Below are 23,551 nucleotides of genomic sequence, written 5' to 3'. Positions count from 1 at the left end.
GGTCTGAAAATGGCTGTCCACCGACGCACCGACCCAACCTGATGGACCTTGACAGGTGCTTTAAAAAACAAAATGGGGGGAAACTACGCAAAAATAGGTGTGCCAAGCTTGTAGCATCATACTGAAAAAGATTTGAGGCAATAATTAAGTACTTAGCAAAGGCTGTGAATACTTATGTACATGTGTGATTTTTTTTTTTATATATATATAAATTTGCAAATATTTCAAAAACTTATTTTACAGTGTCATTATGGGGTATGGTTTGTAGAATTTTGAGGACAATAATGAATTTAATCCATTTTTTTAATAAGGCTGTAACATAACAGAATGTGGAAAAAGTGTAGTGCTGTGAATACTTTCCGGATGCACTGTATAGCTAGCTGTCTATAGTAATAAATGACTGTTAATGGTTTACACCACTACTTAATACTGTGCATGCCTACAGCTGTGGACCCAGATAGCATCCAGAGACACAGGGGTTTACACATTCACAGGTTTATGCAAGTAGCAGCATAAACCTGCGTACAGCCTTTCTTACCAAGGGCTACTGCACGCAGAAGCTGTGTATCCTGGGCACAGAAATATGTCCGCCAATTACGCTGTATACCCAAACGTGCCCGTGTGCCTGATGCCTTACTTAAAAATAAAGAGGGTTCAATTTGGCTTTAATGTCATTAACAAAACGCACAGGCTGGGACATTGCTTCAGAAAATTGCATATAAAACTAATTTTGCAGACAATAGCAATAGCAGACAATGCCTGTCATCTGTAAAGATGAATCATTGAAAGCACTTCATTTGGAAATAAAGGCACCCTGAAAATTAGGATGCGAGCTGTTGATAGTCATCTCTTGATCAAACTAGTGTGCCCAGATGCTGGCATTACTGACATAAATATCAATAATAACAATAATAAAAAGAGAACACAGTAGCAAAATATTCAGATTATATTCCATCATGCTTAAATTGATTGTATCCATATTAGTGCACATGAAACAATACAGTTGGGTACTGGCCATATTTGCACCAACAGCTAAAAATATCAGGGCAAGCTTTTGGGGCTTAATCCCTTTTTGGTCCAAGTAGTAAAAGCTTGGATGAAGGAGGCAGACCCTGGAAAAGCTTCTCCTGAAAATGTAACTTTTAGTACAAATTAAAAAAGTAAAAATAAATCATGGACGGTACTCAAAAAGTTTAATTATACTGAAATATTTTAATTATATGTAAAGCTACTTAAAACACTGGAAAGAACGTAGTAGTACTTTCTTACTTGCTTTAAAGATTATATGAAGAACGGCTCAGCATCTAATGCCTTAAAATACAGCTGCTGACATCTCAGCATGCTACAGGTCCTGCCAGTCACACTCTTATATCATGTAGCTGGGCTAGCATGACTTTAGTTTAGGCACAGACAAATCATCCACGCAAATATTAAATTTAAAGTGGAACTTTACCCATAACAGCATGATAAAAAAAAAATGTTCTTAGCAAGGAACATACATATGCTTCCAAAATTATTGTGTTCTATAAATTTCCTCCAGCATTGTTCCTGTTTCTTCTCGCTAGAGGCTGCCATTTTGCTGAAGCCCAGAGCTCAAGAGCTGCAGTAAATCTTTAGGCTGTCAGCAGCACAACCTCTAAAAATAGAGAGCAACTGAGCATGCATGTGCACAGCAAGATTGGACAGTATAAACCTGCATTTTAAACAGTACAGGCACTTGTTTTTCTAATGTTTTACATAGCTATACCTGCAAAAGGGGCAGCCTGAGGAGATGTAGTTGAACTTAATTTTCTGACTAAGGTAATTATATGTAATAAAGCAAATGTCACGTTTTCCTTCACAATAAATGTCTAGTGCAAGTTTAGAATAAGTAAGATAGGCATTCCTTACATGGGTTTACCCAGGGTGGATGACTGGGCTTGCAACCAATCCTGAGAAAGGAACATAAAACACACAGTAAAACCAGATGCTACAATACCATTTTACTAGTAGAAAAATACAAAACAAATATATTGAATAAAAACGGATGAACACAAAATGGAGCGGTTGTTTTTACAACCAGTCAGGACTTTCTACCAACCTATCTTTCATATGCAGTACACAAGTTGTTGCACATTGTATTCAGTGGCGGCCCCTCCATTAGGGGCACCACCCCCCCTCTACCCACGCCACCACCTATATGGTTAATGGATAGATTCATGCATAGCATGACTATCCATGGCCGCCACCTATTCATGTGTCCGGCCCCTTTCAGGATGGCGGGCGCTAGAATTACTGCGCCGGGGGGTGTTTTTTTTTTAAGCACCTGATTAGAGTTATAGGCTCTAATAGGCTTCAAAATAGGGTGGGCTCGGTGTGCAGAGCATTGCACCATGAGTCCACCCAGGTGTTACAACAGCAAATGAATATTCGCAGTTGTAACACTGATCCTCAATCCGACCATTCAGAAGCAGGTCTGAGACCTTTTCAGATTGGCCAAAAAGAGAAGACTCCCGTTTGGCCGCCGAGGAGGGAGGGAGGAAGGAAATTGAAGCTGCTGGTGCCCATAGAGAGAAGAGGAAGGGAATACTCGTTGGTGTCTGCATATATGGGGTAAGTTCACCAGAGCCGTCCGCCGACCAACAGGGGGGAGGTGCTAATGTTTTCTGTCCGTCTCCCCCCCCCCAAAAGAAATTACCACCAGCCACCACTGATTGTATTGGTATGCATGCACATTGCTTACTAACGCACAATATTTATTGTGTTATGATTACTTCAAATTATATGCATATTTGCAGACTTTAGTATAAATCACATGAGTTTGGCTGCATGGGTCCGTCCATCTGACTGCTTGTGCTTACAAGACACGACAAAAGCTCATGATTACGTAGTGCAGTGACAGTTGGGTTTGCTGACAGAAAGATTTAGCAGAATTAGGGCACTCTGTTGAGCAGACCATTATCTTGACCTTTTTCCCACACTGTTCATGTTACAGGAACAGACCTTGATCATGCCAATTTAAATGAAACTGTTCAAAGAAATTCCACTTAATAGACCAAGGCCACCTAAAAGCCATTCATCTTTTCTGGGACAAACATGCATTACAAAACAAAATGAATGGTCCTAACCGATATAAAAACCTCTTTAGAGTCCACATTGGTTGCTTCCTCAGTCAGCGATGCTCTTCGACTGCTACTGTGCACTAGAGAAAAAAATACAAAGTAAGAAACAGATAAGGAGAATAACAAAGATGTTAGCTGTATGTGCTTTGAGGCTGCCTACAGTAGAGCTAGATGGGCAGAGGTATTCTTTCTTGTATATGAAGCTTTGGTAACCACTAAAGTATCCCTTGTCCTGGGAAGGTATGATACTTATGGTGCAAAATATAATTGCACCTTCCTGCTACTGTGAAAAGTGCTAAATGCAACACCATAAGTTGCATTATACATACCAAGATAAGAGTAATGCAAAATACAATTATGTAGATGTTCTGGTAACAAGCAACATCAGAGCTAAACAGGCAGCTCAAACTTTATGCTGAAAGATGTTCTAAAGCCTTAAGGTTGTCCACCTTAATGTATGCTATGCAGTAAAGTGATACTAATGTCTTATTTTTTTTGTTAAAAAATGGTTTTGCACAGAGTAGCCCCAATCCTCCTTTTCTCGGGTCTCTTTTTGGTGCTCCTGGCCCCTCTCTCCTCGAGTGCCATCCACAGAAAGCAGCTTGCTATGGGGGGCTCCCGGCTGAGCCGCAGCTGCCTGTGTCCATTCAGACAGGGAGCCACAGCCCGGCCTCGCCACCTCTCATTGGCTTACTGACAGCAGAAGGAGCCAATGGCTCCTCAGCATCCCCTGACGAAGACCAATAGGGCGAAACATGTGGAGATTCACGTCTATGCCACTCTAAACAGCTTATGGACCACATTTATGGGTTTTAAGCCTAGGTTTAAAAAAAAAAAAAAAAAGACTTTTTAGATATATTTGTTGATAAATATTGAAGATTTTATAACATTCTCTTGGTTTGATTTTGATTGCACCATTATAGTCCCATCCAATCTGTCATGTCTATTTCAACAATTCAGGTATGAGGTGCTTTTAATTGTGATAATCTATCCACATTAGCTCATATTACATTTAAATAATTGTACACATAACAATGGACTTATATGATTTAATTGATTGTGGGGGGTTATTTAAACCTTTGCCGTTTCTTCCATCTTGTACAGCTGTACAGGCTCTTCTCCTGTTCCGGATATTGTGTACTCAGATTTCATTGTTTATTGTGGGCTTCTCAGAGTGTGCAATAGATGTTGTAGCAAATCTAAAACAGCTCCTTATTTCCTGGATGAAGGAGGTCTAGCATCATCTAGCCTTTCCTTTGTCCCTGGTCCCTTTAAATTCATTGCCTTTCAATTTTTTCAATCACGGAGGCTCAGCACCACATGGGGATGTTGACTACGGCAGTCTACATACAAATGCAATCTGCCTAGGAATGCCTGTTCCTCCAAACATTCACCCATCAAGACATTTTGATATTTCCAAAACTCCTCTGAGGAGCCAGGCCACTGGATACATAAGGGTTGAGGGCTCCTAAGGGAAAAGTACTGAGGCAGTGTGCTCTGACACTTCAGGAAGCAATGTACACAACCCTGACAAGCCCCTCCCCACAGCCACAAATTGCCTCCATTGCTTAAAAGAAGTGAACTATTCTGGTTAAGCAGCTAGTCCAATAAATTTTAATTTTGTTTGCCCCAAAAGAATATGGTCATGATTATGTAACTAAAGAGGATTTTAGTTGTCATTTTCACACTACCAGTTCATTTTTTTACTTTCAACCCAGCGAGCTGAACGAAACCCCCCCCCCCCAAAAAACTGGAGAAGCTTGAGAAGGGCCGCTATACTAAGGCTGGCCATACATCATACTATTTTCTTATTTCCAATTTCCTTCAGAGTTACCTGGGCCTGCTGGATTAAATGCAAATTGAAAGTGTTTAGATTTGACCTCATATTATATGGTAAATCTAAAGAAAAATTGAACAAGAAAATTGTATAATGTGTGCGGGAGCCTAACTATTCAATGCTAGTACAGTGATCTCACTGCTGAGCTATTGTGTTCTGCCAGGGGGAATGCCAGAACACACTGGTCAACGCCAGCAGCCATTAGCAGAAAGCGCTAATAGGATGCCGATAGTCAGATGTTTTTCAGTCATGCCCCTTCATAGAAGCCGGACGTTTGGCCGGATAGGCTGCTATACACACACACACACACACGAGTGGAATGTCAGCTGGTTTCTGTTGAATCGACCAATATTCGGCACTTGTGTAAGTGGGTATAACACTAGAGAAGATGCGTGACTGTATGTTACATCTATTACGCAAACAAACCATTTCCTCACAAGACTTACACTGGTCTAAGCGCAAGGACTGAGAGATCTTATGAAATTCCATGAATCCGGCACAGGATCTTACTTGTTTCAGGCTAGAAGGATGATATGGGTCCAGCTACAGAATAAAAGGGAAAAAATTCTATCAAACCACACTGGAACAGATTTAATCAAGGCAGTTTGTGATACATGCCAGTATGTAAAGTGTGTAGTCGAAAGTCCTGCACCAAATAAATTAAAATCCTGCAACTTTTTCATTGCTAGTACCGTGTGCAACACATGCTAGCTCTTTTTTTGCAATGATTTTGCTGTAAAAAAAATGCCACTATACCAGGATTAAGGAAACTGAAGGTACACAGGGCATCTCTAATGTTTGGGTAAATTGTTGATCGTGTCAAACGTACAACTGTGTAACATCTTGGGGAGAATTGTGACAAAAATAGGATTTTTTTGTACTCACCGTAAAATCCTTTTCTCTGTAATTCACTGACCGACACAGCTCTTTTCTTAGCCATTGGGTTGTTTGCCCTATTACTAGGAGATACTAGGCATTAGTTGTAACACAACACTCAGAACTCTTAGTTCTGCCCAGGGCGTGGTCCCTTGGGCAAAAACCCTCCAGTCTGCCAGATAGACCTCAGTACGTCAACAAGCAGTATAACGAAGATAAAAAGCAGGGGCGGGTGCTGTGTCAGTCGGTGAATTACAGAGACAAGGATTTTACCGTGAGTACAAAAAATCCTATTTTCTCTTATATTCACTGACCGACATAGCTCCTCTCTTAGCCATTGGGACAACCCCAAGCAGTGCCAAACGAGGGGTGGGAAAAGAGCATAGAAATTTCATCCACCATCGCAAGTGGGAACTAGTGAAACTTTACCCACAAAAACAACAGTGCGTGGGAAAAACAACCACAAAAACCAGGGTACCCTCAACAGGAGCGACTACCCATAACCGCACCAAAAACTGCGGAATGTAGTGCAACAGCGCATTAACTTAAAGGTACTGTGTTTTTATTGAAAAACCAGGAAAAAGGGAAATATATATTGCATATTCATTTGCATCTATACGGCTGCCTGAAAAACTTTGCAGCCAAAACAAGCATCAGCCGATGCACTGACGTGTACCTTGTAGAACTTGGTAAACGTGTGGACAGACGACCAGATCGCCGCTTTACACACCTGAGTGACAGACGCTTGGTGTCAGAAGGCCCAAGACGTTCCAATTGCCCTTGTGGAGTGGGCAGTGACCGGAAAGGGGGGCCCCTGCCCCTTCAAGGCATAGGCTTGTACTACAATCTGTCTGATCCACCTGGAAATGGTGGCCGACGAGACCGCCATGCCTTTTTTGGGAACAGCCACTGAAACAGTGAGTCTGACTTCCGAAAGGGAGCAGTAGCAGACAAATACACCTTCAGAGCCCGAACCCCGTCCAGAGCATGAAGGGCCACCTCCTTGGGGTGTTTCGGCCTAGGACAGAGAGATGGTAACACAATGTCTTCATTAATGTGAAAACCCGAGACCACCTTTGGTAGAAAAGACGGTTGCGGACGCAACACCACCATATCCTTGTGGATAACCAGATAGGGCGACTTGCAAGACAAGACCGCCAGTTCTGAAACCCTCCTGGCCGATGTGATGGCCACTAGAAAGACCACTTTCTGGGAAAGAGTCAACAGGGGAATCTACCTGATGTTTTCAAATGACAGTTTTTGAAGCGCTGACAACACCGGGTTCAAATTCCAAGGGGGTAACGGTGGACGGACCGGAGGGACTACATGTCGTATCCCCTGAATGAAGGTAATCACTAATGAGTGAGACACCAGGGGTCGCTGAAAAAAGACAGCCAAGGCTGAAATGTGCCCCTTAATGGTGCTTTGCGACAATTTCTGGTCTACTCTTTCCGAATTAACAGCAGGATCCTGGATATAGAAAAGGAGCGCGGATGCTATCCTTTCTCCTCACACATGGAGATATAGGCCTTCCAGGAAGAAAATTTTCATGCTCTTAACATAGTTGGGATCACCGTGTCCGACAGACCCCGGTTCAACACCTAGCTCTCAATAGCCATGCCGTTAAAGCCAGCAATGGTAAAGCAGGATGGAGAATCTGACCTTGAAACAGAAGGTCCTCACGCAACGACAGTCGCCAGGGAGCGTCTGCCACCAGACGCACCAGGTCTGCGTACCAAGGACGCTGAGGCCAATCTGGGGCAACCAGTATCACTGGGATCCCCTTGGCTTCCACTCTGCGAAGCAGTCATGGCAACAGTTTCAGTGGAGGAAAGGCGTAAATCAGCTGGTACAGATCCTACGGAGCCACCAGCACATCCAATGCGTCTTCCCGCGGTTTTCTTGTCCTGGACACGGATCTTGGCACCTTCCGATTGAGACGGGTGGCCAGAAAATCCAGGTCTGGTGTGCCCCCACTTCAGGCACAGTAACCTGAATATCTCCGGATGCAACGCCCATTCTCCTGAGTCCAGCATATGTCGACTCAGATAGTCCGCCTGCCAGTTCTCCACTCCCGGGATGTAAATGGTCGACAGGGCCGGTACATGTCGCTCTGCCCACCGAAGTATGTGAGCGACCTTCCGTGCAGCGGCTGAGCTTCTTGTTCCCCCTTGGTGATTGACGTATGCCACCGCAGTGGCATTGTCTGATTGGATCCTGATCGGACGCCCTTGTAGTCTCATCGACCATGTGGAGAGGCACAGCCCGATTGCTCTCAAGTCGAGCAGATTGATCAGCAACTCGGATTCTTCCATCAACCAGAGGCCCTGAGCTGACAACCCCATCACTCTACCCCAGCCGATTAGACTGGTGTCCATTGTGATCACTGTCCACGTCAGAGGTAGGAACGATTTTCCGTATTGAATCACCCGGGACCTCAACCACCAGATCAGCGAGTCTCTGACTGATTGGCTCACCTGGATCTCTCGATCCAGGGACAACTGAGATTTGTCCCATTTTGACAAAAGCTACTTCTGCAGGACTCTGGTGTGGAACTGGGCATAAGGTACTGCCTCAAAGGAGGCTACCATGAGTCACAGTACTCCCATGCAAAACTGGAGCGACGACCATTTGCGGTTCATAAGCAGTTTTACCGCAGATCTGGGAGTCTGCAGTTTGTCTGAAGGGAGAAACACTCTAGCTTCCATGGAGTCCAGCAGCAAGCCTAGGTATTACAAGCACTGGGTCGGTACAATCACTGACTTCTTTAAGTTCAACAGCCACCCAAATTCTTGCAGGGTCTGCATGGTGATCGCCACATCCTCCTCCAATTCTGAGGTGAAAGATGTCCTCAGGAGGAGATCGTCTAGGTATCTCACAATCACGATCCCATGATGCCATAGCAACACCAAAACTGGAGCCAAATATTACTAATGTTCAAATAAAGGAACACCTGGGTAGCAGTGACCATAACATGATTTCATTTGATGTTAGCTGTAAGCAAAAATCACATACGGGGAAGATAAAAACACTTAATTTCAAGAGAGCAAATTTTTCAAGGATGAGGGCTGCTCTCCAGGACCTAGACTGGGAGAGAATGTTGGCATCAATGGACACAGAACAGAAATGGGAATTCTTCAAAAAGACTGTTTGTGATCTCACGGCAAAGTATATTCCCATGGGCAATACGTTTAAAAGGCTAAAAATAAAACCGATGTGGCTCATGGCCAAAGTTAAAAAAGCTATAAACTATAAAAAAAGAGCTTTAAAAAAATATACAAATGAAGGAACGCTAGTGTCATTTAAATGTTACAAAGAATATAACAGAATATGTAAAAAGGAAATCAAGGATGCAAAAATTCTAAATGAAAGACAGATTGCAAAAGATAGTAGGACAAACCCCCAAAAATTCTTCAAATATATTAATAGTAAAAAGGTCAAGTCTGAGCATGTAGGCCTTTTACAAAATAATCTGGAGTGGGTGACTGGGGACAAAGAGAAGGCTAACTTATTAAATACTTTCTTCAGCTCTGTGTATACAAAGGAGCATTGGGGAGCTCATGTGCATAATGGGGGTGGTAATGACGCAGCCCCAAATCCACAATGGCTCAAAAGTGACATGGTCTAGAAATATTTGGACAGAATAAAAGGTGGATAAAGCACCTGGACCTGATGGCATCCACCCACAGATCATAAAAGAATTGAGCTCTGTAATTTCAAAGCCATTTCAAAGTATCTCATTTTCGATTTCAAAGCCATTTCAAAGTATCAAATTTTTAGGGAATCATTAATAACAGGAATAGCACCACTAGATTGGCGCAGGGCCAATGTGGTGCCTATATTTAAAAAGGGAACAAAGTCTTTACCAAGTAACTTTAGACCTGTTAGTTTAACTTCTATAGTTGGGAAGATACTGGAGGGATTAATAAAAGACCACATAGATGAGTTCTTGCAGGAAAAAAATATTTTAAGCAACAGACAGCATGGATTCATGAAAGACAGAAGTTGTCAGACAAACCTGATTTCTTTTTATGAGGTGGTAAGTAAAACCTTGGACAGAGGGGTGGCGGTGGACATGGTATACTTGGATTTTGCAAAAGCGTTCAATACAGTTCCACACACACGGCTCATGTGTAAGGTAAAGTCTACAGGTTTGGAAATATCAGTTTGTAAATGGATAGAAAACTGGCTAAAAGACAGAATTCAGAGAGTCGTGGTTAATGATTCTTACTCTAAATGGTCTAAGGTTATCAGTGGTGTACCCCAAGGTTCAGTGCTGGGACCCTTACTTTTTAATATCTTTATAAATTATATTGGGTCTGGGATCAAAAGTAACATTTCCATCTTTGCAGATGACACCAAGCTATGCAGTGGAGTAACCTCCTTACAGGATGTCTCCAATTTACAAGCCGACCTCAATGCTCGGTTTAATTGGGCGACTATGTGGCAGATGAGGTTTAATGTTGAGAAATGTAAAGTTATGCACTTGGGGGCTAAGAATGTGCATGCATCATACATGCTAGGGGGAGTACAACTGAGGGAATCCATAGTGGAGAAGGATCTGGGGGTTTTGGTAGATCACAACGTCAATAATAACATGCAATGCCAAGCTGCGGTTTCCAAAGCAAGCAAAGTCCTTTCCTGTATTAAGAGAGGTATGGACTCCAGAGAGAGATATAATTTTGCCCCTGTTCAAATCATTAGTAAGACCTCATCTGGAATATGCAGTTCAGTTTTGGGCACCAGTTCTCAAAAAGGATATTGGGGAACTAGAGAAAGTGAAGAGAAGGCCAACCAAACTGATAAGAGGCATGGAGCTATGAGGAAAGATTAGAGGAACTGAATTTATTCACTCTTGATAAGAGGAGATTAAGGGGGGATATGATCAACATGTACAAATATATAATGTATGTCCATATAGTGAACTTGGTGTTGAGTTATTCACTTTACAGTCAACAAAGAGGACAAGGGGGCACTCTTTACGTCTAGAGGAAAAGAGATTTAATCTCCAAATACGGAAAGGTTTCTTCACAGTAAGAGCTGTGAAAATTTGGAATAGACTCCCTGCAGAGGTGGTTATGGCCAGCTCAGTGGATTGCTTCAAGAAGGGCCTGGATTATTTCCAAAGTGTACATAATATAACTGGGTACTGACATTTATAGGTAAAGTTGATCTGGGGAAAATCCGATTGCCTCTCGGGGGATCAGGAAGGGATTTTTTTCCCCTGCTTTAGAAAATTGGATCATGTTATTCTGGGGTTTTTTGCCTTCCTCTGGATCAACTGTGGGTATAGAATTGGGTATATGGGATTGTAGGATATTATTTTTGTATTTTTTTTGTGGTTGAACTGGACGAACATGTGTCTGTTTTCAACCTGACTAACTGTGTAACTATGTAACCTTGGTAAAGACTCGGGGGGCTGATGCCAGACCAAAAGGAATAGCCACAAACTGGTAGTGGGCCTCCTCGACTGCAAACCGCAGAAATTTTTGATGCCAAAGGCATATGGGTATGTGCGGGTATGCATCCTGGATGTCTAAGGACACCAGGAAGTCCCCTTGATGGCGTGCAGCGACTACTGAGCGAACTGATTCCATTCTGAACCTCTGCACTTTTACAAAGTGATTGAGGGCTTTTAGGTCCAAGATTAGATGTACCCCTTCCTTCTAGGGAACCACAAACAGATTTGAGTAAAATCCCTGGAAGCGCTCAGATTCCGGTACCGGTACAACTACCCCGTGATTCAGCAGGTCCCTTACTGTCCCAAGAGGGCCTCCTGGCGAGCCAGGGATACGGGTATGCTGGAGGGGAAGAATCTGTTTGGCGGCCAAGAGAGAAACTATCTGGTAGCCTGTGGAAATCAGATCACAGATCCATTGGTCGGATAACAGAGAGGATCATTGGGCTGCAAACTCCCGAAGGCGACCCCCCCACGGGCAAACCTTCATGCGGTAGCACTTTTATTCAAAGGCTTGCGGTTCCAGGGACGTTTCTGACCATCTGTGGTCGTCCTGGGGACATTTTGTCGAAGCTCCGGGCGGACGAAAAAGCCGCTTGTGAGCGGAAAGAGAGGGCCCTTGCCTACGGCGTGGCTCCTTAGCCTTCCTGGCCTGTGGGAGTAGGGTACTCTTACAACCGGTTGTATTTTTAATAATGTCATCCAAGGAGGCTCCAAAGAGCCGGTCGTCAAGGGAGGGAAGATCCGTCAGGGCTTTTTTGGATACCTGGTCAGCAGACCAGCATTTTAGCCAAATCAGGCGCCTCAAGGCCTTGCACTAGTTGGTCTGCTAGTTCCACACAGACAAGAGAAGCCTGTTGCTCTCCCAATTCGCTGTGCAAAAGCTTTGCCCACTCAGTGTCTGCGACACAAGTGTGGATGCCAGTACTGGTCGCACGGCTGACCCCACAACTGTAAACAAGAACGAGTCATTGCCTCGGCCTTCCTGTCCGTGGGATCCTTGAATGAAGGAGTCCCCTCTACCGGGATCGTGGTTACTTTGTTTAACTTGGATACTGGGGGGTCCACAACCGGAGGAGCCGACTATTTTTTGAGAAGGCTCTCCTCAAAAGGGTAACACACCGCCATGTATTTGGGGACCAAAAAGGTCCGTTGCGGGCGACCCCATTCCTTGTAAATAAACTTGTCAAAATAAGTCAGATACAGGAACACCTTAGGTGAACGTGCTGGCTTGTGGGACCCAAAAGGGGCCGTTATATCAGCAGCGGGATCTGTTGGCTCCTGCATCTTCAGGGTGTCACGCACAGCTGTGATAAGTGCTCCAAATAGCGCCTTGTCGCGCACGGACCCGGATGGGGACTCATCCTCACTGTCTGAATGGTCCTGGTCAGCGTCATCTGACAAGACAGAACAGGGGTCACCAGCCTCAGCAGGACCCGAGTCTGTGTCAGAGCTCTTCCCAGAGGACGGGGGGGGATTTAGTGCACCTTTCTTCCCACGCACCGCTTTCTATCTTGGCAACAAACTAATTGAGGACCGCCGTCAGGGTGTCCATGGGCACTGCGCAGTCTGCAGGTGACACGGTTGCAATTGCCTGGATTTCAGGTGAAGAAACACCAGTTTCTGAAGCCATGCTGGCCCTACCCGGTCTGCCACCCGAAGGGGACTTAGGACAGTGACAGTCTCACCCTCCTTGGTCCCGCTGGCTGATGGGCTCTTTCCGCTGGACTCACCACCCTGAGGAGTTCTGGCTATCCCACAAGAAGTGCATGTAGTGCCTGTGGGCTCCCAGGTGCAGAGGAAACAAAAGCTATGTCAGTGGTAGCCACTGCAAATGGCGCCAAACCGCTCTGAAATGTGCTCAGGCTTCAATAAAATGACCGCCCAGCAACCAGTACAAAGACATAAAAACAGGGAAAATGGCTGAGAGCGCACATGCTGCTGCTAGAAAAACACTGTTCAGGCTTCCAGAAAATGGCTGCCAGTGTCCTGTATAGGAGATCGCTAAGAAAATGGCCGCTGAACCCCAGGAAAGCATGCTGCCCTTGCCCACACCTAAAATGCCCGCCAAGCAGCTCTATGAGGTACATGAAGAAAACGATAGCAGTGAACACAGCGCCGTACAAGACAGCAAAACCTCACAGACACCTTCCAGGGGCATGAAGAACAGGACCCAGGACACCGCTAGACAGCGCAGCCCCCCAACCCAGGTGACAGCCCCCCGCAGAGCCCCTGTATAGGCACACACACACACCGCTCAGCAGCCACATGCAGCATCTCCCCAGAGGGGGGGGGAGATAGGGACAGGGGAGAGAAGAGAGTGAGGTGAGGGACCCCCGAATCGACCTCCCAGGGAATGCCCAGCTTCTCAGCCCCGCCGAGGCAGGGAGAGCTGTACTTACCATTCCTGAAGAGCTGGGAGACATTCCATCACAGACCCACTCACTGATCAGTACAGGGTGGCTGCTGGCCCGGCATACTGTGACGCAGACATCAACAGCCCTGTCATATGTATGCTCCGGAGCATAAAAGCTCACCGAACACCTCTGGGGCTGAGGTTTCGTTGTGGCCTGCCGAGCGCGCAACTGCAGCCTGCACACGTTCAATGACTGGGGAGACTACATGGATAAGGGTATCCAGCTGGCTGTTGATAGTAGATCACAGGATCATCTTGCGCAAAAATCACGCTTCTGCATAAAAAAAGCACAGACTGATGGGCCCGCAGGGTTCCTAGGTCCTTTTCCTTCACTAGGCAAAATAAAACGGAGGTCTGTCTGGCAGACTGGAGGGTTGTTGCCCAAGGGACCACCCCCTGGGCGGAACTAAGAGTTCTGAGGGTTTTGTGTTACAGCTAATGCCTAGTATCTCCTAGTAATAAGGCAAAAAATCCAATGGCTAAGAGAGGAGCTGTGTCAGTCGGTGAATATAAGAGAAAATTTGTCTTTCCATTTCTCTGTAACTAATATTTGAAACGCTTCCATTATTCGCCTAACTTTTCCAAACAGCTTATGTCTCTGTAAAACTCCACCACTTCGCAGGAAAGATGCTTGCAACAGTTCTGTCAGACTTACAAAACCTCACCAACATGTACACCAATCTGTGGTACAATATGCCATTTGTTGCAATACCGTGAGGCAAGTTTCTGAGCAGTTTCTATGACACTCTTTATGAATTCCAAGGACAGGATGTACTCAAAGTTAGAATTATGGATTCGAATTATGCAATTTTTTGTGAATATCTGGCTTAGAAACCCAACAGATTGAATATTAAACCATGCCTGTACTTGCCCCCACATGGAGGATCCAAAGCATCTGAGTTGGCTTTGGACTTTTTAAGTGCGCCTGTTCCCAGACTATAGACATTAAACATTATTCTTAGCCAACAGTTCAACTTTAAGACAAGCTATCCCTAACCTTTTGTGAGCTTTTAATGTGAACTTATACACTTATAATAAATCAAAACAAAGCGTAGAATATGGTTTCAGGTTGTTTCTACCAATTTAGAAATACCCGCTGATTTTCTATCTTTGAGGTCAAAAAGCATTTTTAAATGCTCAACAAGATGAAATAATCCCACCGGGGAAAGTTGACTCTCCCCAAAATTAGGATTATGAAAAAGGAGGGAACACACTTATAATGTAGCAATCTTTTTTATGAAAAAACAAGCTATTGAGAACATAAAAGCTGACGGCATAAGTCATATAAAGCACTGCCACTGTGAGTTAGCCGCGTGCCATCAGCATGCAAAGCTTCGCCCAAAGTGTTTCTGGGACGTCTTTGAGGGCTGTGCATGCTGACGGCTCATATTTCCTTAAAAGAATCCCCCAAAATTTAGTCCAGCCCCTTTATTTTGTGCCCTCCTACAACCTAAATTGGTCAGCTAATTCCCGTGAATCACCGGACTTCTACACCGGCTCCTTTAAGAGCCATAGCAGGCGTGCGTGTGCCCGCTGTACAGCGGAGGATTAGATGCCCTTGGCTGGGGTGTCCTAAACACACAAATTCCCGTTCTGACAGAAGATGAGAGACAGATCTGCTGTTCCTTGTAATTAGGAACAGCGATCTGTCTCCTCCTCCTGTCAGTCTCACCCCCCCACAGTTAGAAACACACATGAGGGAACACATTTAACCCCTTCCCTGCCAGTGATTTACACAGTAATCAGGGCATTTTATTGCATAGATCACTGTATAATTGTCAATGATCAGAAAAAAGGTGTTCAATCTGTCTGTCGCAATGTTGCAAAAAAAACAAAAAAATAAAAAATAAAATCGCTGATCACCGCCATTACTAGTAAACAATATATAAATCAAAAAGCCAACAATTCTAATTCCTATTTTGCAGACGCTATAACTTTTGCACAAACCAATCACTATATGCTTATTATGATTTTCTTTTTACCAAAAATATGTAGAATACATATTGTCCTACACCGATTTTTGGATATTATAGCAAAAAGTAAAAATGTTTTTTTTCTTGAAAATTGGCACTCTGTTTATAGGGCAAAAAATAAAAACTGCAGAGGTGAACAAATACCACCAAAAGAAAAGCTCTATATGTGGGATAAAAAGGACGTTCATTTTGCTTGGGTACAGCGTCGCAAAGCCACGCAATCATCAGTTAAAGCGACAAAGTGCGGCATCGCAAAAAGTGGCCTGGTCATTAAGGGGGCAAATCCTTACGTGGTTAAACTATGCTTATGTGTAATTAGTCTATATGATCTCAGCCATTATGGCGTATATAATCTCTAGTATTCGCAAACCAAAATTATTATTAACCACTTTCCTGGGTTGACGTCATAGGACGTTGGGGACTTGAAGTGGAGATATCTGAATGATGCCTGCAGCTGCAGGATGGTCCCTGGCCATCTCTATGATGTTACTTCCAGCTTCAGCACATGTAAACACTGCTGCATTTTTTTTCTGCTGGAAAGCCAAAGATCAATTTTTTTTTTTAATCTCAGACTTGGCAGCACAGCGGAGAGATGTGGGGACTTATAGACCCCAGATCTCTCAGTAAAGAGGACCTGTCGTCCACTATTCCTATTACAAGAGATGTTTACATTCCTTGTAATAGAAATAAAAGTGATAAAAAATGTAAATAAAAAAGAATTTAAGGGAAAATGTAAAAAAATTATAATAATTTAAAGAGCCTCCATCCCCTCGTACTCATCGCATGCGTAGGTCGCACCTGCACATGTAAATGGAATTCAAACCACACATGTGAGGTACTGTTGAAATAGTTAGAGTGAGAGCAATAATTGTAGCACTAGACCTCATTTAACTTTAAACCTGTAAAAAATGTTACAATGTTGCCTAAGTACCAAAGATTGGCGTCATTCCACAAGCGTGTGCAATTTTAAAACATGACATGTATTTACTTGGCATAACATCTTTCACATTATAAAAACAAAAAAATAAATAAATTGCGTTTGAAAAATTTTATACCCTAGGGTTTCTGCTAACAAAAAAATATATAAATGATATATTATATAATTTGGGGGTTCTGAGCAATTTTCTAGCAAAAAAATGATGATTTTTAGATGTAGGAGAAAAGTGCCAGAATAGGCTTGGGTGGCAAGTGTTTAAGCACAGATATTAAAAACCACATTTATGTGCAGACATACATAATACAATATACAAATCTCAACTATTATTGTGTATATGTTCTCCTATTTACGTTGTATATTACCAGACCTCAAATCAATGAATATAGCATGTTATCAAGAAAAAAAATTAATAAAACAAAGGGGTGGATTAAATGCCAAGGATTCTTTTAAGGAAGATCTAAGCCATCAACACACACACACACAGCATCCGATGACGTCCCATAGGCTAAAACATGTAGAGCGGAGCTTTGCGTACTGACGACACATGGTGTCGACTCATGGACAGACAGCGTTTTTTACGAGTTATGTTGTTGACTTTTATGTTCGTTGTTTTTAGTTTGTTTTTTAATAAAGGAGATTTCTACACTATGGGAATGTCCTCTGTTTTCATAATCCTAATTTTGATTAAATTCAACTTTACCCAGAGGGATCCTGTCATTTTGCAGAGGAGTTGAATGCACTTTTGTCCATGATAATTGGGTCTTAAGATCTGGTGAGTGTGCATTTATATCACTTGATGACTGGGATGATCGCGATCAGTTGCCTGCACCAGATCACATGGTACAAAAGTACCATGCAATCCATTTGCAGTATGTTTCCAAAAGCAGTGCATGCAAAATTAATGGGCTCACATTGCTTGCAATGAATCGCATGTCAGTTGTACAGGAATGCGGAGCACATTCCTGTGTGATTCACAGTATGAACCTAGGCTAAGACATCCGATTCCTGATGCTACAATTTGGGTGAAGTAGTAGTCAACTTTTGGCACTGCAACCAGGGTGGATAAAAATCCATGATTCAAAAAAGAAAAAAAAAGAATCTGCTTTTTTTCATTTAAAATCAGATTTCTTTTGATTTTTATCAAATTTATTTTATTAAAATGCTTTTGGTGTAAAAATCTATCTAAAGATAATTTTCTATTTAAGATACATTAATAATTTAGTTTATTCAGCATGAAATGGAGCTTAGTTATGTATCATGAGGCTGTATATATTCTGCAATATTTACATTTTTGGTAAACTCAAAGATAAAACAAAGTTCAGTAATATGCTTTTATCCCATTGCTTTTTAAATCTATATACATGACAAACCGTATGATTGAATTGATTCTGATATTACTGTTTTACTAACCTGGCAGCTTATTATTCTAAATAGGAAACCTTAATTTTGTTGGCAAATATTAAAGATTCTAACTACCAGCAAGAATAAGTCCTTCCATTTAAAGAGCACCTGTCATTTCAGATGCATTGTGGCAGCACCTGTTAGCGGCAGCCACTCACCTGCTGCTGCCAGGTCCCTCACCTTGTTGTGTCACTGCCACATCACCAGCCATCCCATTAAAGTGAATCGGACTGTCGGTGAGTAAACAGCGGAGGAGCCGCTGTGGGACAGAGATGACAGTTGCTGATTAAAAATTATGATTTAAATCAAGACTTTTTACTAGTGATTTAAATTGACTTGATTTAAATCAAATCCACTGACTGCAACTGTGGCTTATTTATAGGTTCACGTTAAGTCAAAGGACCTGAAAAACAGGAATCGGCAAGCATTTATATAAAAAACAGCAGCAAATATCCAGCAAACATCATTTGTAAACAGGTAAAACATGCCCAAGATTGTTGTAGTGTTTGTGGACTTTTGTCATGTTCAGTGGTCCCTGAATGTGGGTGTCACAGGTCATTTCAGCACTTGAATAATAAACAAGCTTGCAGTTTACCATTTCGGCTGGGGTTATGTCTCCTTTACTTTGGGGTTCTGATTTCTTCTGTTGTTTTTGAAGCATTATACTATCTCTATGACCTAAAAAATATATATATTCCAGTTCAGACACACAGTAACACCTATGGATCTACTTAAAATCTATGCAAATATTTATTTACATCTGTCTTTAAAGCACACATTACAACATAAACCCCGAAGGCAGGCCTCACACAATGTATATTTAGAAAATTATTGAAAGGGTGCTTTCATACCTGGAAATGCACCCTGTGTGTGAACAGCTGTGAGAACCTTAATAGGGGTTCCTGCAAATAGCTGCGAGTAGGAAGTCCCATTGAAAGCCAGGGGAGGCTGCCCAGTTCTCACAGATAATCATGCCCACTTGCATGTAATCGCTCAAGCAGCAATCACATGCGAGTGACCGGCCCTGGATGCAGACTGCATGCATTCTGGTAGGATCACCAGCGTATGATTACTGCTTGAGCAATTAAATGTGAGAGTCGGCAGCCTCCCATTGCTTTCAACAGGGCTGTCTAAATGCAGCTGATCGTGGGAATCACCGCTGGGGTTCTCGTAGCTGATGACACGCAGAGTCACGCACTACAATTGTGAATGCACCATAAAGCATCAAAAGGTATTCAGATCTTGCTACTCTTACTCCTCTACAAAAGTGTAGGCTTATCTGATCAGCCTGGATGTAATTTGCAAGAGTAAATAACCCATTCTAAAATAGAGAAATTATTTATGGGTAAATAGGTGTTTTGCTCAGCAGTCTCTTAAGTATTCAGGTACCAAAGTCTCCCTGATGACACCATGTATTCTAGTCATGCTTACTTAAATTACACATCCAGCCCAGAATCATCATGATGTTACCCAAAAACAGCATGTAGTCCAGAGAGGGGTCTAGACTTAAAGTAGTTGTAAAAGCAGAACGTGTTACTATCTTAATGCATTAAGATAAAAAGCTTTCTGTGTAGCAGCATTTCCAGCACCCCCGAATACTTACTTGAGCCCCATCTGTCCCAGCAATGTCCACAAGTCTCACGGCCATCCGAAACTCTCCTCCTGATTGGAGAGTTTCTGGCTCCCACAGCTGTCAGTTATCTAATCAGGAGAGAGAGAGGGTGGAACCAAACTGCAGCTTTGTGTCTGAACAGACACAGGGAGCTGCAGCTCCGCTCAGTTGCCCCCATAGAAAGCTGCTTGCTGTGGAGTACTCTACAGGAGGGATGGGACAGGAGCACAGAAGAGGGGCCAGAGAAGAGAATGTGGGCTGCCCTGTGCAAAACCACTGCACAGAGCAGGTAAGTATAACATTTTTTTTTTTTAAACTAGACATTACAATCACTGTAAGCTGGCCATACATTATACAATTGTCTTGTTGAATTTCCTTTAGATTTACCTTCAATGTAGTACAAGGACCTGCATGACTGCATACAAATTGAAAGCGTTTAGGTTTGACCTCATATTATGTGGTTTTGGTAAATCTAAAGTAAAATGGTACAAGAAAATTATATAATGTATGGCCAGCCATAGAAAGGAATAATACACTCTTCATTCTTATGTTTAATGAGTTGTAATAGCAGTGCGAACATACCTACAATTATCAGATAATTTTACAAATTTAACTATGCTTCCCTGCTGTAGGAAATTGGAGCATGCTCTGCTGGGGTTTTTTGCCTTCCTCTTGATCAACTGTGGTTATAGAATTGGGTATATTGGATTGTATGATATTTTTTTATTTTATTTATTTATTTTTATGGTTGAACTGGATGGACTGGATGCAACCTAACTATGAACTATCACCTTAAAGCGGGGGTCCACTCAAAAAAAAATATTAAAAGCCAGCAGCTACAAATACTGCAGCTGCTGACTTTTAATAAATAGACACTTACCTGTCCAGGGTGCCTGCAATGTTGGCAGCCGAAGCCGAGCAATTGCTCATCTTCTGGCTGCCCCTGCCGCCATCCTCGGTAAGGGCTTCACTTCCTGGTTCCCTACTGTGCATGCGCGAGTCGCGCTCTGCGTCCTCACTGGTCCCCTCTGTGTTTCCCAGAACACAGCGGGGGTGATGCAAAGGGGCGTGACTCCAGCGGGAGTCTATTCCCGCCAGTGGGTGCAGATACCTGTATTATACAGGTATCTGCATCTCCCTCTCCCGAAAGGTGCCAAACGTGACACCGGAGGGGGGGAGGGTTCCAAAAAGTGAAAGTTCACTTTTTGTGTGAACCTCCGCTATAAGAGCTGGAAATCTTGACTTCCTCTCCTTTCTGAAGTCACAAATTTATACATCAGAATCAACTATGTCCTGTACTGTAAACAATTGAGATAAAAGGCTTTAATGGAATGGCAAAGAGACAGTTCAAAGAAACTCACACCCTAAGAAACAAACACACATACACCAAAGTATTTCTAATTGTGTGCAGTGAAACTATTACAGGAACTCTTCCTAGATAGCACAGTCAGGTTGGTGAGCTTGCTTTACTTTATTACAAATAAAGATAATAGCTTGGTCAGGAGCCTATAAGTGGACAATAAAGCAGTAGAAGAAGAGTGATGAGGGCAACACTCTCTCCTTGTGTAATCAGTTAAGAAGCTATTTACAGCACAATTGCGAAACAGTTTTGATGGGCTCAAAGGGCTGCCCAACCTTCTACTACTGCAAGTGCCTCTGTGCAGGAGATTAAGTGGGGGTTTTATCACCATTGCTTCATTAAAGCAATTGTAAAGCTTAATTTAAAAACAAAAACATGTCATACTTACCTCCACTGTGCAGTTCCTTTTGCAGAGTGGCCCCGATCATCCTCTTCTGGGCAGCATTTGCGTCCATAGACTTGGCCCCACCCCCTGGCGCCACCTCATTGGATTTGATTGACAGCAGCGGGAGCCAATGCCTGCGCTGCTATCAATCTATCCAATCAAGAGCCGAGAACCGCGGTCAGAGGAAGAGCGTGTCTCCATCGTGGGAAATTCCAGGGCTCAGGTAAGTAAAACAGGGGGGCGGGGCAGTCATTGGCAGGTGTTTTTTTGACCTTCGTGCACAAGATGCACTAAGGTAAAAAACACAAGGGTTTACAACCCCTTTAACTATATTTGATCTTCTTTACATCTCTCTGGAGTTCAGGGTTTAACCAAAAAAAAAAATACCCACCAACAAAAGCTCCAAATTCAACTGTATTTTCAGCTTCTTTAGCAGATTTCTCCTGAAGAGGCCTTTCCAACTTTGATGCCACATCGGCTTGATTTTTTGAACTTGGTTGGGTTGGTGTGCTTACAAAAAACGTAGCAGAGGGTGAAACACAGCTTGGCACACTACTGGTGATGTTGACAGGATTCTGATTATCAATGAGCAACAGGGCTCCCTGTGTGCTTGGCAGTTCTACAGGACATTCCGCAGCAGAAACTAAGGCACCTCCAGAAGGACCAGCCTCTGGAATATTAAGTTTTTCTTTACAAGGTGAAAAGAAAGGGTCTTCAGTCACTTTTTTATACAAAACATTTCTTTCATCCCTCAAAGATATATTGAACAGTAAATTACTGTTTGCCTCAGGGCTACCCTGTGGAAATGAAGAGCCAAACAAATTGCCAATACTCTGCTTCTTCCTCATAGAGGTACGGAGTGGCCCATCATCCACTAGTGTTTGTCCCAAGTGCTTGGAAATGCTTAGTTCACGTGTGATTTCATTATGGACCTTGCTAGCTTCTGACGCTTTCTGTGCAGTTAGAGTTTTCAAGGTATCCACAGTAAGAGCAGAAAGGTCTTGCAAGTGTCCAATCTGTGAATCCAAAGAGTGCAAAGAACGCTTAATGTAGTTTACTCGATCTCCAACCTCTTTAATCTGTATACACATCTGTTCCACCCTAGAAAACAAAAACTGTGTTACAATACAAAAAAAAAATCGTATGTTTAAACTTTACATCATGGCTATAATGGTGCTTTTTTAACCTATTCTAAGTATTGTTCATCCAGCTATAATAAAGGCTAAGTTAAAAAAAAAAAAAATACACATATGTGTGCAAAAAAAAAAATGTGCATTTACTAATTTTCCCTGCAGGAGCCTGGAAAGCATTGCACCTGTGATCGTTGGATCAGGGATACAAAGTCAGGCTTCTGCAGACAAGCCCTGCAGCTTTCAGCCTGTACATACAGTACTTTAGGGCAGTCAGTTTAAAAGCAGGGCTTGTGGATGAACTACAAAGATACTCATCAACACTCTGCCCCGAAGGCGGACAGTACATGTAGTTCATTCATTCACAGGAAACTGTAAATGAATGATGCAGCCATGTAGGCAGAGCCCCACATTTTTGGATTGTGACAGCAGGTGCAGGGACAAGATCCTCTGCTTGCTGTCACACTGGCCCTGTGAGCGGGAGTGCAGCAGGAGCTGGAACATGTTATATTTTCCATCCTAAATATGGGTGGAACATGTAACACGTTCCAAAAGATGAGCTTATCCTTTAATTACAAGAAACCACAGAGGTTTTAAATAATTATTTTAATTAAATATCTGCCTAGTAAACAGTCGAGTTAATATCACAGCTAAATTGAAATACCATGACTGAAATCTAGCAAGTCACATACTGTAGATACACTTCAGCAGGATAATGCTCAAAAAATAAAAATTAAAAAAAATTTAGGAATAAAACAATGAAAATCACACTTAAAGTTTTACTAGCTGCTGGTCTAAAAACAGGGCAATTCCATAAGGGAAAATGGTGTGCCTATTTTCGGGACAAAGCTGATGTTGCACAGACATAATTCAGAAATGTTGGTTTATCAACAAATGCAGAGCATACTTGATTTGGTATAACCTGATTAGATAACAGATACAAATCTCCTCGTCTTCATTACTAAAACAATTTTCCATTGGAGGGTTTATTTGGGCTCCTTGCAGCCGCCCAGCATCACAACATGCTATGTTTCAATCTTGCCGCTGTGATGCTTGTGTCGGCCG

At 42.8% G+C, this 23,551-nt stretch overlaps 1 protein-coding gene across 1 annotated transcript in view; it reads right to left on the bottom strand.

Moving 5' to 3' along the window:
* The window catches only part of TRPM7 (transient receptor potential cation channel subfamily M member 7), a 177,420-nt gene that overhangs the window by 30,652 nt on the left and 123,217 nt on the right, over window positions 1-23,551 (bottom strand). The window contains 5 exon segments of the mRNA XM_077473924.1: window positions 1,891-1,931; window positions 3,108-3,181; window positions 5,385-5,481; window positions 18,595-18,677; window positions 21,748-22,457. Of these exon segments, the coding sequence (XP_077330050.1) occupies window positions 1,891-1,931; window positions 3,108-3,181; window positions 5,385-5,481; window positions 18,595-18,677; window positions 21,748-22,457 (1,005 nt within the window).

This window comes from Lithobates pipiens, unplaced genomic scaffold (genome assembly GCF_037356315.1).
Source record: "Lithobates pipiens isolate NorthernLeopardFrog02 unplaced genomic scaffold, aLitPip1_a1.2 Scaffold_8, whole genome shotgun sequence".
In the NCBI taxonomy this organism is placed as follows: Eukaryota; Metazoa; Chordata; class Amphibia; order Anura; family Ranidae; genus Lithobates; species Lithobates pipiens.
Note: the sequence above shows the minus strand (reverse complement) of the source record. Positions and strands in the feature narration are given on the sequence as shown.